Below are 16,434 nucleotides of genomic sequence, written 5' to 3'. Positions count from 1 at the left end.
CCTGGGCGCAGACTTTAGCCCGAAGGGTAGCACCCTGAACTGGTAGTGGCACCCTGCCACTTGGAACCTGAGATAACAGCGGTGCTTTGGATGAATAGGAATGTGAAAGTAAGCATCCAGAAGATCCAGAGAGGTCATGTAATCCCCTGAATCCAAGAGAAGGAGAATCTCCTGGAGAAAACACAGTCACCCTGGTGACACTAGATATTGAAAGTCTATATACCAGTATCCCCCAGGACGACACCATCAAGGTCCTGGGTATGGCTTTGGATTCCGAAAACTGGGATTACCAAACCTCCAAGGCCTTCATCCTAGACTGTGCCACTATAGCTCTCAAAGAAAATTTCTTTGCCTACGGAAACAAGCTCTACCTTCAAACTACGGGGACTTCAATGGGCAGTACATTTGCCCCCAGCGTAGCGGGGTTATATGTCGCTGATTTTGAAGCTAGACACATTACACAACCAAACTGCCCCTGGACGGCCTCAATCAAAATATGGAGGCGTTACATTGATGATGTCCTAATGATATGGACAGGCAGTGATGAGCAACTACAAACCTTTCTGGGTTGGATAAATACACTAGACACCAACCTCAAATTCACCTCTGAACAAAGCAAAAATGAGATCACCTTCCTGGACGTCAAGATCCAGGTTTTTGGCACCAAACTATTAACAAAAACTTACCAAAAACCGACTGCTCGTAACAACCTTCTCGAATTCACAAGCTTCCACCCGAGGCCCCTAAAAGAAAACCTCCCATATGGACAATATTTGCGAATCAGACGCAACTGTTCAGAACTCCAAGACTTCAGAACCCAGTCGGCAGAACTAACAGAAAAGCTAAAATATCGAGGGTACCCTATCCAGATACTAAATAAAGGGTACAAGAGGGCACGTAACCAACCACGTGAGTCCCTCCTGGAAGATAAGATCATCAGCAATGAAACCATACCACTGACCTGCGTAACGACATACAATGCCATGTCCAACTACATGAAGAAATCAATTAACAGAAACTGGCGCATTGTATCCAGCATCAAAACTGACTGGGAGAAACCACTGTTCTCTTTCAGAAAAGGGCGCAGTCTGAGGGACAGCCTTGTACATACGCGACCCAGGATTGAAACACCAACCTCGGAAAGATCTGTCACAGAAACATGGGGTCTACCGAAAATCACTGGACACTTCCCTTGTGCCAACTGCAGTGTGTGCCACCTTACGACACACACAAAAACCCTAGAACTAGAACCAGGGAAAACGTGGACACAAAGATGTCAGACCAACTGTAACACGGATAATGTTATCTATCTAATCACATGTTCCTGCGACCTACGTTACGTAGGAATGACCACCCGCAAAGTCAAGCAAAGAATAGGAGAACACCGTTCCAATATCAGGTGTAAAAAACTAACAACAAAACTGAGTCGCCATTTCCTGGATCACAACCACACCCCCAACGACATGCGGTGGACCATTATTGAGCATGTAAGGGGCACAAAAAACATCACAAACCTTCTTTTTGAAAAAGAACAGAGATGGGTCTACCGATTGGGCACCCATCTTATTGGTTTAAATGATGATATTCCTTGGAATGCAGTAATCAAATGAATCAGAGTCCTGTGATATTAAGTGTTTCATTCATTGATTTGTCTGAGCCTCTTTCATTCATTGATTTGTCTGAGCCTCTAAAAATAAAAATAACTCCCCTGACCCTCATGTGAAGGTCACTATTTATCAGCTATACCTCCCTCTTTTTACCTCTACACAACCCGTCAGGCTTAATAACCATTACGGTAATACGTTTGTATCCCTAGGAGCACTGTTACCCTGGTAACCACAGACGCCTTCCCTCGGACGAGGAGGGCTTTACAGCACGTCACCGCCAACCAATGGACTATTGCCGCCTAGCGACGCCTCCGTGATGAGGTTACGTGACCACACCCACCCGGAAGCGTCCTTTCACTGTTACCGCGGAGGTTTGGCGGCTACCCAGGCAACAGAAAGGAACCCTTACCGGGCAGACCCACGAGACAACGACCAATGGGATGCCCGCGTGTAGAGACGCCTACGTGACGTCTAACCACGCCACCAGGCCACGCCCACCCGGAAGTATTTGCCGCCCTGCCTCGCTGCATTCAAAACAACATACGGATCCCACTCACTCATCGTCGGGGTCCGGTAGAAGGGCGACGTAGGTACACTACGGGTGCCGAGCGTCGAGGGCGTAAGTAGGAACAACTTGCCTGCAATGAGCTAAGTATTGATCGCGCACGGCCAACCATTTGGGGCAATCATGATTCCAATGCCGGTTTTTGTTTTTCTTTTCTTGTGTTATGTCATGATACAGGGTGTGCCAAATACGCTCCCACCCCCCTCCTGAGACCTATGGTGTTTATTCTTAACACCTCAAAAGTGAGACCCTTTTAACTTGATGATCACGTGTACATATTTTAATTTGATCGCAAAAATGTCGATCTTTTTTGGAAGATCTTCACTTGTTTTTATCCCTTAGTCACTACTAGCTCGTACCACAAATAGTACACAACACCTCTTATAGCCCTTGCGAACCCGTGGCTACTAGGCGGTGTTAAACATAGCGCTATTTTTCCACAGCTAGAGTGTCTTTCACGTTTGGAGCACCAATTTCACCATAAACAATTGTTGGCAACAAGGAGTAATTCTAAATGTTTGTCCTGTTCTATCTGTGTCTCTGTCCCTTACCTTTCAGGTGCAGAAACGATCAGTTGAAGCCTCCTAAACCAGGAGTAAATTAGGAATTAATCCTTTATTCCTAATTTTTTTGCACTTTTTCACATTTTTTATAATTTTCACATCTCACGTCCCTAGGTAAGGGTGGGCCTTAGAGTGCCCATACCGCCAGGGTTTATCACACCCAGTCCTGAAGAATTGCCGGGTAAATTGACACCGTTTCGATGGCAAGAAACATGTTGACTACTCTTTAGGATCCCACCATTCAATTATAAGTGGACTGGATCCTTTAATACATTTTAAATTTTCTGTCTTTAGTGATCATTAATAAAATTGCTTCAGATACACTACTGAAAATTTTTATAAATACCCTCATCACTCACTAATTTTTTCATTTTCACTCAACACGCCCTATATTCACCATCCAGCTCCGCAGTAATCCTGGCGTTGCAGCACACCAAAGAGACACTCGGTCTCTTTGGTGGGGCCCGATGATGAAGCATGTCATCACCAGGTGGTGAGTGAGGGCCTTCTAAAACATCCTAGTGTGGTTGTTACTGAGCTCCAAGCGTAGTTCTTCTTCCCTATTTTCTCCCAGACACTCTTCTTTTGTTTATTGAATCTCCTGGAGCGACAGCATCCGAAAGTATTGGCTTTTGATTAACTTGTTCAACAATCTGAGGTCCATGGCCTGCCTCCATTTTCCAGTTCTTTTCTTTATGAGAAAAGAGAGGGAGTAGAATCCTAAGTTGCGCTGACTGTGCGGCACTATCTCTACTGCCTGCTTGTCGAGAAGGAGTTTTATTTTCCTTTTGAGAAGCACCAGATGTCGATGAGCAGTCTTTTTTGGAGGGAAATCTGGAGGTTGTTGAATAAATTCTAGGGTGTGACCATGCTTGAAGACGTCTAGCACCCATTTGTCGGATGAAATGTAGTTCCACTGAAGAAAGAATTTGGATTGTGGAAGCTACCGATGTCTGCAGGAGGAGAGTCAGCCACCGGTAACGTGGGAGAAGGCAGAGTATGCGCTACAAAGTCCATCCACTGGTCATGGACATCAGTGTCCACCTGTATCACACCCTCTTCTAGTTGTTGGTCTCCACTGACTGATGCCCTAGTTGGGATTTGCAGAAGAGGTAAGGACTTCTGTTTCGGTGGAACCAGAGGGGTTTCCTGAAGTGGAATCACTGAAGGCGCCTCCTGGCGAGAAACTGATTTTTGGGCCACATTGGCCTCAGGAAATCATTTGTAATAGTCATCAAGCATGAAGCGTAAGCCTGTGACTAGTGACATAGGCACATTGATGGAGGGTTCTTGACAATCTTTCTCCTCCTGTTCATAATATGGGTAGAGCTCCTGGAAGGTATCTAGGTGTTGCACACCAGAGCCCCTCTCTGGAAAGGAGTAATCACCCTCAAAGTATGTTGAAGGATTATCTGGCTGATCCTGTTCATCCAACTTCACTCTCAGTTAAGAGGGGCAATTAGGCAGGGCCAAACGGACCTTCATCCTCCGATTCCTAAAAATCCAGGAGGCATGAAGGAGGCAGAGGAAATATTTCTGAAAAGTCTTGCAAAAGAGATTTTGCGACTGGTATGTCCATTTTCTTCATCGCCAGGATTGTCGCCGGAATCTTCACCAGGGACTGTGACGACGGTGTGGACGTAACCGTCTACAGGGCAGAGACGTTGGTCGACGGCGTGGCATACAATTGTACCATCGACAGTGAAGCTCTAGCGTCGACGAACTCCTCACCTAAGTTGCCGACGACATCACTACCTCCATCTTCGTCGACGAGACAGCAAATGTCATCTTTACTGTGGATGTTGTCGATGTCGCTGACGAAACAGTCAACGGAGTCTTCCTCTCGACGGTTGTAGGCGGAGAATACCTCGTAGACAGGTACGACGACGGGCAGATTTCTTGAGAGGGAGTAAGTGGAGCAGAAGGAGGAGGAGAGCCAGATCTTTTTTGAGTTTGAGAAGAGCCAGGTTGCTCTTTTTTACCTCTCCTTTCCTCTGAAGACTCCTTGCTCAACTGTCTTTGCTTTTTCGGATCTTTCTGACCAGAAGACGGAATCTTCTTCCTTTCTTTTCTTTGAGGAGGAATGAGACCTCTCCTCACTCTCTGAGTCAGACTCGCTCATAGACCTTTTCTTCTGTAGCCAAATGAGAAGCCTTCCCCAACAGGAGTAAGTCCAGCAGTGCTTACAATCTTTAGGTTTCTGCTCTGGATACAGGCAATATAAACACTCCATGTGAGGATCCTCTGAGAACAGCCTGGACTTCCCACAAGTCTTACAGGGCCTGAACAGCCCTTTTTTTTTCTCTGACATTCTGTACAAAATACAGAAAATAAGCATAAAACTCACTTTCTCGCAGCACCTCAGTTGAAGAGAATGTTGAGGAAAGAAAGCTGAAAGTTAAAGAGTTCCAATTGAGAAACACTGTGACTGAGCAAGCTCAGGGGGACTCCCTAACACACGACGTACAGTAAGATATCTGAGGTATGGTGGCTCTACAGGGGATGGATACTCAGGGGTGTGTCATGTGATTGGCTGGAGTTTGGATGTTCCTTAATGATGTTACCTGGTTACTAAATTCTGTTGATTCTCATTGGAGACTGTCCTTTTAGCTTTGTACTGCTATTTTACTTTTACCGTGGGACTCCCACCATGACGACAGGGAAGGCTCAAGCATGTGAATCTATAAAAGATACAATACTGGATAACTAGATCTCACTCCCAAATTGTGTTTGCTGGGTCTGATGAACAAGTTACTTACATTTGGTTATGCCTTTTTTGCTAGAGACTATCTAGCTGCAGATTTCTTACCTTTGAATATTTCCCAGGGGTCAGACTGGAACCAGAAAATCAAGAGCAGCACCCCTGCATACGAATAGGTGGCATTGCACGGCTAGGCATCAGCTTTGTGAGCATTGCCAGCGAGGCACCACCCCAGCACGCTGACATGTTTCTTTATTGTATTGTAAGGGGAGCTTGTAAAGCGCGCTGACACCGTGGGTTTCCTGGCGCTGGCAGACTACTGAGGGGCTAGGAGGGTTTTAGCTGGATCGAGGAAAGAGCCAAGTTTTTAGGGATTTACGGAAAAGGGTGAGGGAGTTGGAGGTTTTGAGAGAGAGGGGGAAGGAATTCCAAAGTTTGGGGGCCAGAAATGCGAATCTCCGGCCTCCAGATCTGCAGAGTTTGACAGGGGGAATAAGTAAGAGGTGCAGGTGAGAGGATCTCAGGTTCCGTGAGGGACTGTAGGTCCTGATGAGGGATTTCAGAAAAGCAGGACAGGAACCGGATAAAGATTTAAAGGTGAGGCAGCCGATCTTAAAGGCTGCCCTCGAGATGACCGGGAGCCAGTGCAGTTTTAGAAGGAGGGGTTTGGCGGATTGCCATTTCGGAATCCCGAAGGCCAATCTCGCCGCTTGATTCTGAACGAATTGTAGTCTGGAAAGAGATGTTTTGGGCAGACCATGATAGATAGCATTCGGTTATGTGACTATTTTCTTGCCAGGAGCAAGGAGCCATGTCAGAAGGCAGATTGACCAGAAAGCAGATACTAAGGGCCTACAGGAACTTTTTTAGGTAGAGAAACTGGTTCACAGAAGGGGAGGATGGGAGAGTCTGTAAGGAATCTTCGGCTAGTATAGTTTTTCTAACAGAAAAGACATTACAGAAGATAAGTTAACTTGTTAATTTGGCAGAGATGTCTAGCCAAGAATTCCTTACCTTGGAATAAATATCAAAACAATATCTTAATGATGGTAGGTGTGTGCATTGGCTCAGACCAAAAAGTCCTGGAAGACCGAACAGGCAAAGTGCCTGTCATGGTGGACCTGACTGTCCAGGCAGTAGGGTTTGGTAAAAGTGTGCAAAGATGCCCACGTAGCAGCCTGACAGATGTACAGGACTGGAACGCCACGAGCTAATGCAGAAGTCGCAGCTTGGGCTCTGGTGGATGAGCCCACATTCGCCCGTACGGGTATCGAAACCACAATCTCAGTGGCATTAGTAGTGAATATGCTACTTACCAGTATGCATCTGTTCTTGGCATGTAGGGCTGCTGACATTCATATCTATAGCATAGATCGCCGCCTAGTGTTGGGTCCGGATGATTGCACATTGTTGTCCTGGAAGAGTCTTCGAAGTATCACGAGATAGGTGGCTCCTCCCCTGGACTACAGTGCACATGGGCATCGACTCCATCCCCAGATTGTTTTCAGCCATTGTGGCGAAGATGGAGTGTAACAGTGTGAGCGATGACCATGCTAAGAGTAAGTTTGAATTCTGCAGCCGCTACAGGCGCCGGGGAGGAGGGCGGGCGATATGAATGTCAGCAGCCCTACATGCCAAGAACAGATGCATACTGGTAAGTAGCATATTCAGTTCGAGGCATGTGGGCTGCTCAATTCATATCTATAGCATAGAATATATAGCAGTCCCTCCATTAACGGCGGCCGCCTGGGCCAGCTGCAGATGTTTGAAAAAGTGTTTTAAGAACAGCCTGCCCTACAGCTGCTTGCTGCTTGGAGTGCACATCTACACAGTAGTGTTTAGTAAATGTGTGTGGTGTAGACCATGTGGCTGCTCTACAAATGTCTTCCAAAGGGATATTACCAAGGAAAGCCATGGAGGCCCCCAACTTGCGGGTGGAGTGGGCTCTGGGGGGGACCGTTAAAGTGCGCTTAGCCTTGTGATAGCAAATTTGAATACACTTAACGATCCACCTGGCTATACCTGCTTTGGAAATGGGGTTGCCTTTGTGCTGGGCTGAAAAGGCAACAAAGAGTTGTTGTGTCTTCCTAAAATCTTTGGTCCTATCGATGTAGTACATCAAAGCTCGTTTGACGTCAAGAGTGTGGAGCATTCTTTCGGCTACTGTCTCTGGGTTTTGAAAGAACGCGGGCAATTCAATGGTCTGATTGACATGGAACTATGAAACCACCTTAGGAAGAAATTTAGGGTTAGTGCGCAGCACCACCCTGTTCGAGTGAATTTGTATGAATGGCTCTTGTACAGTGAGCGCCTGGAGCTCACTAACACGTCGCAGAGACGTAATGGCTATTAGAAAAGCCACTTTCCATGTTAAAAACTGAACCTCGCATGAATGCAGAGGCTCAAAAGGTGGGCCCATCAGCCTGGTGAGGACCACATTAAGGTTCCATACAGGAGCTGGCGGGGTCCTGGGAGGGATGACCCGTTTCAGTCCTTCTAGGAAGGCTTTAATGGCAGGCACTCTGAAAACGGAGAGATGCTGCCTGTTTTGGAGATAAGCCGCTATGGCGGATAAGTGTATCCGAATGGAAGCATATGCCAGATTGCATTTGTAAAGATGTAACAAATAAGAGATGATGTTGTGAGTGGATGCATCTAGCGGGTTGATGTTGTGTTCTGTACAGTAAATGACAAACCGCTTCCATTTTGCTGCATAGCAAGCTCTGGTGGTGGGCTTTCTTGCCTCCCGTATGATATCCATGCAGTCGGGGGGCAAGTTAAGGTAGCCAAATTCTAAGACTTCAGGAGCCAGATCGCCAGGTTGAGCTGTTGCGGGTCTGGGTGCTGAATGTCGCCATGGCTCTGCGTCAAAAGTCTGGGCATGAGGTGCAGCCTTTGATGCGGTACCACGGAGAGTTCTAGAAACGTGGTGTACCATGGTTGGCGTGCCCACGTTGGAGCAACCAGGATGAGTGTCATCGAGTGTTGCTTTAGCTTTCGTGCCACCAGCGGTATGAGAGGTGCTGGGGGAAAAGGGTACGCAAATCTGCCTGACCAGTTCATCCATATCGCATTGTCCTGCGACTGTGGGTGAGGGAACCTGGTGGCAAAGTTTTGGCATTTTGCGTTTTCCCTTGTGGCAAACAGGTCTATCTCTGGATGACCCCACTGTTGGAAGTACGGGTGGAGTACTGATGGATGTATCTCCCACTCGTGCATTTGGTGGCTGTACCTGCTGAGCAGATCGGCCATCTGATTGTCCTTGCCCGGGAGGTGTTCCGCCATGAGGAAGATGTTCCTTTGAATGGCCCACTTCCACATGCTCTGAGCCAGATGAGACAACTGTGGAGAGGGTGTACCTCCCTGCTTTTGAATGTAGTACATGGCTGTCATGTTGTCCGTCCGGATCAACACGACTTTGTTGCACAGATGTACTTTGAATGCCTTCATTGCCATGAAGATTGCCATCAGTTCTAGGTAGTTGATGTGCATCATCTTTTGCTGTGTTGTCCATATTCCCTGCACTGTGTAGTGGAGTACATGAGCTCCCCAACCCTGGAGAGATGCGTCCGTCGTCAGGATAATTTGTGGCACAGGCTCCTGGAACGGTCGGCCCTTGCAAAGGTTGTGTGGATTCCACCAATGCAGAGAGTTGTATGCCCGACCGGTCACCAACACTAAGTCTTTTAACTGTCCGTGAGCCTGATTCCACTGACGTGCTAAGCACTCTTGAAGCGGACACATATGTAGCCTCGCGTGCGGGACTATGAAGATGCAGGAGGCCATCATGCCTATCAACTGCATGAACACCCTTGCTGGAAGCGAGTGTTGCAGTCTGAACTTCTGGATGAGCGACTGAATGCTGGCGATCCTCACAGAATTCGGCTGAGCCGTGGCTGCCAGAGTATTTATCGTCGCGCCCAGATACTGCCGCACATGGGCTGGCTGAAGGTGCAACTTGGGATAATTTAGTGAGAATCCCAGATTGTGAAGAAGGTGAATGGTGTGGGACATGTTGGCGGCGCACAGCTGGGCCGACTTTGCTTGGATAAGCCAGTCGTCCAGATAAGGGTAAACGTGAACGTTCTGCCTTCTCAGGTGCGCAGCCACTGTCGCCAGGCATTTCGTGAACACCCTGGGCGCCGTGGTCACCCCGAAAGGTTGGACCTTGAACTGATAATGCCGACCCTGAATGGTGAATCTGAGGTATTTTCGGTGTGATGGATGTAGTGGAATGTGCAAATATGCATCCTTGAGATCCAAGGTTGCGAGGAAGTCTCCCTGGTTGAGCAACGGAAGAACTTGCTGCAGCGTTAGCATGTGAAAGTGTTCTTAGAGAATATACTGGTTTAGGGGTCTGAGGTCCAGTATGGGTCTGAGGGACCCGTCCTTCTTCGGGATTAAGAAGTACAGGGAATACACTCCTGTGCCTACTTCCTCCACCGGCACGAGCTCGATTGCCCCTTTTTGCAGCATGACAAGTACCTCCTGCTGCAATAAGTGCAAATGCTCTGTGGACATAGGACGGTGTTTTGGTGGCATGTTGGGTGGAGTGGATGTTAACTCCAGACAATAACCGAACTGGATAAGTTTCCTGACCCACCTGTCTGTGGTGATGGATTTCCAGACTGGTAGGAACTGCTGGAGTCTCCCCCCGACAGGTGTGGTATGGTCGGGGGGCAGTGGCAGGGCGTCACTGTTTGTTGGTGGCAGAGGAACGGGAGTTGTTATTTCCACGGCCTCTGCCCTTGGTACTGTTGCCCCGATAGCCGCCTCTACTCTGCTTGGTGTAAGAGGACTGCGCCCCACCTTTAGTGTATTGCGTTTGCTGGGACATCTGGCCTCTGGAAACACCTCTATTGCCTGAGCGACGAAAAGTACTGCCCCTAAACTGTTGGGACTGGAGAGCTCCCATGGACTTTGCAGTCTCGGTATCCTTCTTTATCTTTTCCAGGGTGGTATCCACCTCAGGACCAAATAACCTATCAGGGTTTACCGGCTGATTGAGGATGGTGGTTTGTATCTCTGGCTTGAAACCGGAGATTCTGAGCCATGCCTCACGTCTCAACATTACACTGGTGTTAATGGCCCTGGCCGCGGTGTCCGCCACGTCCAGTGCACATTTAATAGAAGCGTTGGAGATGAGCTTCCCTTCCTGAATGAGCATCTCCGCCGCCTCTTTATACTGATCTGGTAGATGTTGTAACAGGGCCTCTAGTGTGTCATAGTGCGCCCTGTCATATCTGGCCAAGAGCGCCTGAGTGTTTGAGATACGCCAGATATTGGCTGCTTGAGCCGCCACCCTCTTCCCTGATGCCTCCAGCACTTTAGATTCCTTGTCAGGGGGAGGAGCATCACCAGTGGTTTGCGAATTCGCCTTCTTCTGGGCATTAGAAATGACCAGAGAGTCCAATGGCAACTGGCCCTTGATGTAGGTAGGGTCGCCAGGTGCCGGCTTATATTTTTTTCAATTCGAGGGTTGACCACCCTGGCACGTGAGGGTTCTTTAAAAATGTCTGCAGCATGTTTTAGAACCCCTTTCAGCATTGGGAGAGTCTTGACAGTCTTTTCTGCTGTGGAAAAGGTATCAAAGAGGAAGTCCACGTCAATAGGGTTAGCGTGGAGCTGGACGTCGTGGTTTTTAGCCGCCCTCTCAATGAGAGCATTAAATGCTGCAGAATCCTCAGTAGGAGAGGTTTTGACATTGTACACCTGAGTGTCCGGGGCAGTTTGCGGATCCCCTGGGTCCCCTGCATCTGCCCAAGAGTCCTGGTGATCCTCAGGATCAGTGTTGGCAGGAAAGTTATACTCCTCGTCATCACCTTCCCCAGCCTCCACATCTGAATAAGTGGGTGAGGGTGTAGCAACTCTTGGAGTCCGTGGAGCAAGTGGCTCAACCAGAACCAGGGAATCCGTAGAAGGCTTCTTGCGCTTCAAAGGAATCGTGTAAGACTCCAAAGGCTGTGTCGCCGTGATCTTTCTCTTGTAGAGGGTAAGTTTACCGGTGTCGGCGTCGATAAAGTGTTCCGACTGCTCCTCCATCAAGGGTTGTCGATGCTTCAAGCTCCCAAGCTGCTGAGAAGGCTTCGACCCTGCCGACCCTTGCACGGGCGCTTTGGCGACCGACCTTGGTGCGAAGGCCTTCGGTGCCACCTTCGGCGGCAACGTAAACAGGAGTGGCGTCGAAGACTTTGGAGTTTTGGCAGCCTGCTTCGGGTGGAAGCATCCTTCGGATCGACCGCGGAAGCCTTGTTCCGACACCTGCTTCGTAAAGGAAGCGGACGGTTTCGTCGACCCGACAGACGTCCTCAGTCCACCAGCGTGTGAAGACTCGAGCGTCGATGTTTTGGTCTTCTCCGGCCGAGGCACAGGATCAGCCCTCTTAGGTGCGCCGTGTCCTCCTTCCGCGTCGACGGCCTTCGGCGCCGACGACTTCGGGTCGGCGGCCTGGACTCCTGGGTTTGGGGCCCCAGTCTTCGGCTCGACGCCCTTGATCGATTTAGGATCGACGACCTTGACCGACTTTGGCTCGACGCCTTTGTTCGACTTCACCGGGTCGACAGCCTTCTTCGGCTTCAGCTTCCCCGACATATCGGAAGACGAGGAGGCGGCCAGAGGGACAGACGTCTTCTGTTTCGACGGCGTCTCCATCACTTTTGTTTCCGTCGACACCGAAGGTTTCACTTTCGGTTTCGTTTTGACCAACGGCGGCTCCGCAGAAGTGTCCGTAGCCGGGCCCGTAGGCGAGGCCGTGGATCTGGGTGTAAGGTCTTGGGTAAGGCCGTGTGGCGATCCCGCGACCTGAGCCTTAGTGATTGTTCGAACGGGGCATAGCTCTTCGCCTGAGCTATCTTCCATGGCCCCATAGGCCTCATTGTCGTCTCCTACCTCGTCAACGACTTCTTCTGCATCGAGCGCTTCGACGTCCGCGTCGTAGTCGTAGTCGATCTCCTCCGCTGGAGGTGAAAGCTGCATATGAACGTCTTGTTCGTCTGCTTCTTCTCGCTCGAAGATGTCCACCGGTGCCGGGGCCGACTGCTGGGCCTCCAGGCGCGCCACGCGCCGAAGTCGAATCGTCTTCTTCGATCGAAACCGAGAACAAGCCATACAGTTGGCTTCATTGTGGTCCGGCGACAGGCACTTGTTGCACACCGGGTGGACGTCGATGTGTGGATACTTCGATCCACACACGGGACATTTCTTGAACGGGCTCCGTTCCATGATGTGTCGTCGAAAGTCTTGCTGCGTCGACTGGGCCTTGAGCACCGAAGAGCCACGCGACTCTTCGGGATGTCCGACTCGGGAACTGAGCCGGAGCAGAGCTGGGCACCGAGCGCAAAACAATACCGACGGTATAGGAAAAGGCCTTCAGGCCTTAAGAAAAGTCTATATCGATTCCGAACTGGAGATAACGAATATACATCCGAACCCAATGGCGGAAAAAAACAATCTGGGGATGGAGTCGATGCCCATGCGCACTGTAGTCCAGGGGAGGAGCCACCTATCTCGTGATACTTCGAAGACTCTTCCAGGACAACAATGTGCAATCATCCGGACCCAACACTAGGCGGCGATCTATGCTACAGATATGAATTCAGCAGCCCACATGCCTCGAACCACTATGTTATGACCCGACTGGACTATCTGGTCAGGCTCAATGAGCCTTGTGCATGTTTACGCAGATGAAGACACATTCTGCTCAATTTTGTTCACCCCCGATAGCGCCGTGCCTGGCATGCCCCTAAAACGCCTTAAAACATAAGCATTCAGCCCTTAAGAGCGCCGCCAGGAGATGAGAAACCTCCCCTAAAAGGCTCACAGCATAAAATCACTGATGATGCCTCCTAGCTCAAAAGCGGGAGAGGGATAGGGCAACTAGCAATGCAGTCAAAGTGCATTAAAAGAAGCGGCAATTGGGGGTGGGGGGGACAAGCAGCGATGCAGTGGGGAATTGTTCAAGCAGAGACTTGGGAGGGGTTGTGGGGCAGACAAGTAGCAAAGACATGCTTCTGTGGTCCTAGAGATTTCCAGCAAGGCAAGCGGCACCTAGTACCTGAGGTAGGAGCCACCGCTCCAACCGTTAGTGAGATGCGCACACAGAGCTCGTGGTGCTGGAGGCGAGGCTTGGGTCCTAAAATGCATCGGGATTAGTTGAGGTAGTGTCGGCGGCCTCACAAAAGGGGCCGCAATGAAAGTAAAAATGCAAGTAGCACGCAGCTGTGTAGCACATGGTGCTATGCATTATTTAAAAAAGACACACACGTAAACACGATCACATATGTGAAGAGCTGATCAGTAAATTAAACAAGCTCTCGGCATTGCGTGGCGGGGGGCAGTGAGCAGAGTCCTTTGAAGTCTTATGCGAGAGGTGGGGGAGCGGATTCCTTTGAAGTCTGATGCATAGGCTCACAAGCTGACTAATGGTGTGCGATGTGCACGCGCCCGGCTCACATGCACTGTAGGCAATCCGCCTTTGGGTGCATTTTTCAGAGCACTTACTTTAATCTCGCCAAGCATTCCTAACGGGATGGCTTAGGCGAGACCTAACCAAGCATCCCTAACAGGATGGCTTAGACGAGACCTAAAACGGGGAATCAGGACACTCATGTGGATATGATTGGACTCGGGACAAGGCACATATGAGTGCAACGGAACATGCTCAAGAATGCCAGGGTAGGCGGAGTATGGGTCTTAAATCACTGGAACACAGATCCGTGCACTGGGTAGATATTTTTTGGGCCTCCAGATGAAGAGAAATCTCCTTATCAGTCATGCATATTTCACTTTCTGCCTGAAACACCAGTGAGTGAGTGCAGCAGCACGTCTCTCTAACGCAGCCATAAAATCTTTAGTGCCCAAGGGCCTGTTCTCTCATTCAATATGGGTAATATAAGAGATAAAAGAAAAACAACACTTAAAATCTGCTCTTTAGTCATACCCTGGAAAAATATACTTGTTGTGCTTTTACAGACAAGCTGCATAGGCAAGTGACAGAGAGCACAGATGGCATGCAGTTGAGGGAGGGGGGGGGAGCATCACACAAGGAAGAGAGCAAGAAAGTACCTGCACTCTCAAGGACTACTGAATGATAAACAAATAGTAATTCCGCAAATGTAAGCAGTGGAAAGATAGCCAATCAAAAGGATGGTAAAGAAAATATGCCCTAGAGTAGGGGCAAACACAAGAAGAAGAAGGCAAGCAAATCCGAGTGGCATAAAACTCAACCAATGGAAAGCAATGGGCAGGCTTTAAGCCCACTGTTAAGTTACTGGAATGGTCTACAAGAGGCTTTCATCTACAGACAGCTAAAAGCTGACAGATAGGTGAGACCTAAAAAAGTAGAAATTGTGCTGTGTGTCACATTTTATCTGCATCTCTGAACTGAACTGTAACTAAAATTACCAGTTTTAAACAATCAAACCTGTGTCTTGGTCGTCTGAAAGCACTGGCACCATTTTGTTGGCAAAGGCTGATGGATATATTCTAGCCAGCGACCCAGATGCCTCTATTGCTGCTGAACTGCGAGAAAAAAGTGTCATTATTAGGCTATAGTGTTTTACCTGCATTTGGGATATAAAACCCACTGAAATGTTTGCATACTTGTTTTTATAAAAATGTGGTACAATAAATCCTACTAATATATTAAAACCCATAAATTCATTAAATGATCTAACCAGATTACCTTTACGTAGAACAAACTGTTACTGCCTAGGGGGCAATAGGACAATACACATACATGACCATCCACATCACGTTAAACATTATAGCATTGCCACACCAGACAATAACCCAGCTGGTGAACTGCATTGATTTTAAATTTGTTCTCACTTGAGATTACAGTATACATATTGGTATAAAGTGGTTGAACCTATTAATATTCGGATAATGCCAGAATAGTTGTGGTTTGTAAATGAAGTGTAGCAATTTTGGAATTTCATAGAATAGAATACACGTTAAATCTGTGCTGGGTCCAAAGACTTTATTCATGTCAGATCTGCATTCATATAACAATATTCTATTGCGTTATATGGAAGAGCTGACATATTTTTTGCCCCCTGGCACTGTTAAGCTTGGAATTGTATAGAGCAGTGTCATGTCTGTCCCGGTAAGTAAAGAGTATTCTGTTAGTAGGTTGTCACAACCACTGGTGCCGATGCAGATTGAATATGCTACTTACCAGTATGCATCTGTTCTTGGCATGTAGGGCTGCTAACATTCATATCTAGTGCATAGATCGCCGCCTAGTGTTGGGTCCGGATGATTGCACATTGTTGTCCTGGAAGAGTCTTCGAAGTATCACGAGATAGGTGGCTCCTCCCCTGGACTACAGTGCGCATGGGCATCGGCATCGGCTCCATCCCCAGATTGTTTTTAGCCATTGTGGCAGAGATGGAGTGAAATAGTGTAAAGGATGTCCATGCTAATGATGAATGCAAGATAGTGTCTGCAGCCGCTACGGGCACCGGGGAGGAGGGAGGGCGATATGAATGTTAGCAGCCCTACATGCCAAGAACAGATGCATACTGGTAAGTAGCATATTCAGTTCGAGGCATGTGGGCTGCTAAATTCATATCTAGTGCATAGAATACATAGCAGTCCCCCCATTAAGGGCGGTTGCCCGTGCCAGCTGCAGAAGCTTGAAAAAGTGTCTTGAGAACAGCCTGCCCTACAGCTGCTTGCTGCTTGGAATGCACGTCCACACAGTAATGTTTGGTAAACGTGTGCGGTGTGACCTATGTGGCTGCTCTGCAAATGTCCTCTAAAGGAATGTTCCCCAGGAAAGCCATGGACGCCCCCAACTTGCGTGTGGAGTGCGCCCTTGGGGGTATTGTTAAAGTGCGCTTAGCTTTTTGATAACAGATTTGGATGCACTTAACAATCCATCTGGCTATTCCCGCTTTGGAAATGGGGTTGCCTTTGTGCTGTGCTGAGAAGGCAACAAAAAGTTGTTGTGTTTTCCTGAAGTGTTGTGTTCTGTCAATGTAGTACATCAACGCC

At 48.5% G+C, this 16,434-nt stretch overlaps 1 protein-coding gene across 1 annotated transcript in view; it reads right to left on the bottom strand.

Moving 5' to 3' along the window:
- MMS19 (MMS19 cytosolic iron-sulfur assembly component) overlaps nucleotides 1-16,434 on the bottom strand; it is a 466,622-nt gene that overhangs the window by 175,341 nt on the left and 274,847 nt on the right. The window contains exon 17 of the mRNA XM_078643578.1: nucleotides 14,858-14,955. Within this exon, the coding sequence (XP_078499704.1) occupies nucleotides 14,858-14,955 (98 nt within the window). The remainder of the gene's footprint in view (nucleotides 1-14,857; nucleotides 14,956-16,434) is intronic.

This window comes from Lissotriton helveticus, chromosome 5_1 (genome assembly GCF_964261635.1).
Source record: "Lissotriton helveticus chromosome 5_1, aLisHel1.1, whole genome shotgun sequence".
Lineage (NCBI taxonomy): Eukaryota > Metazoa > Chordata > Amphibia > Caudata > Salamandridae > Lissotriton > Lissotriton helveticus.
Note: the sequence above shows the minus strand (reverse complement) of the source record. Positions and strands in the feature narration are given on the sequence as shown.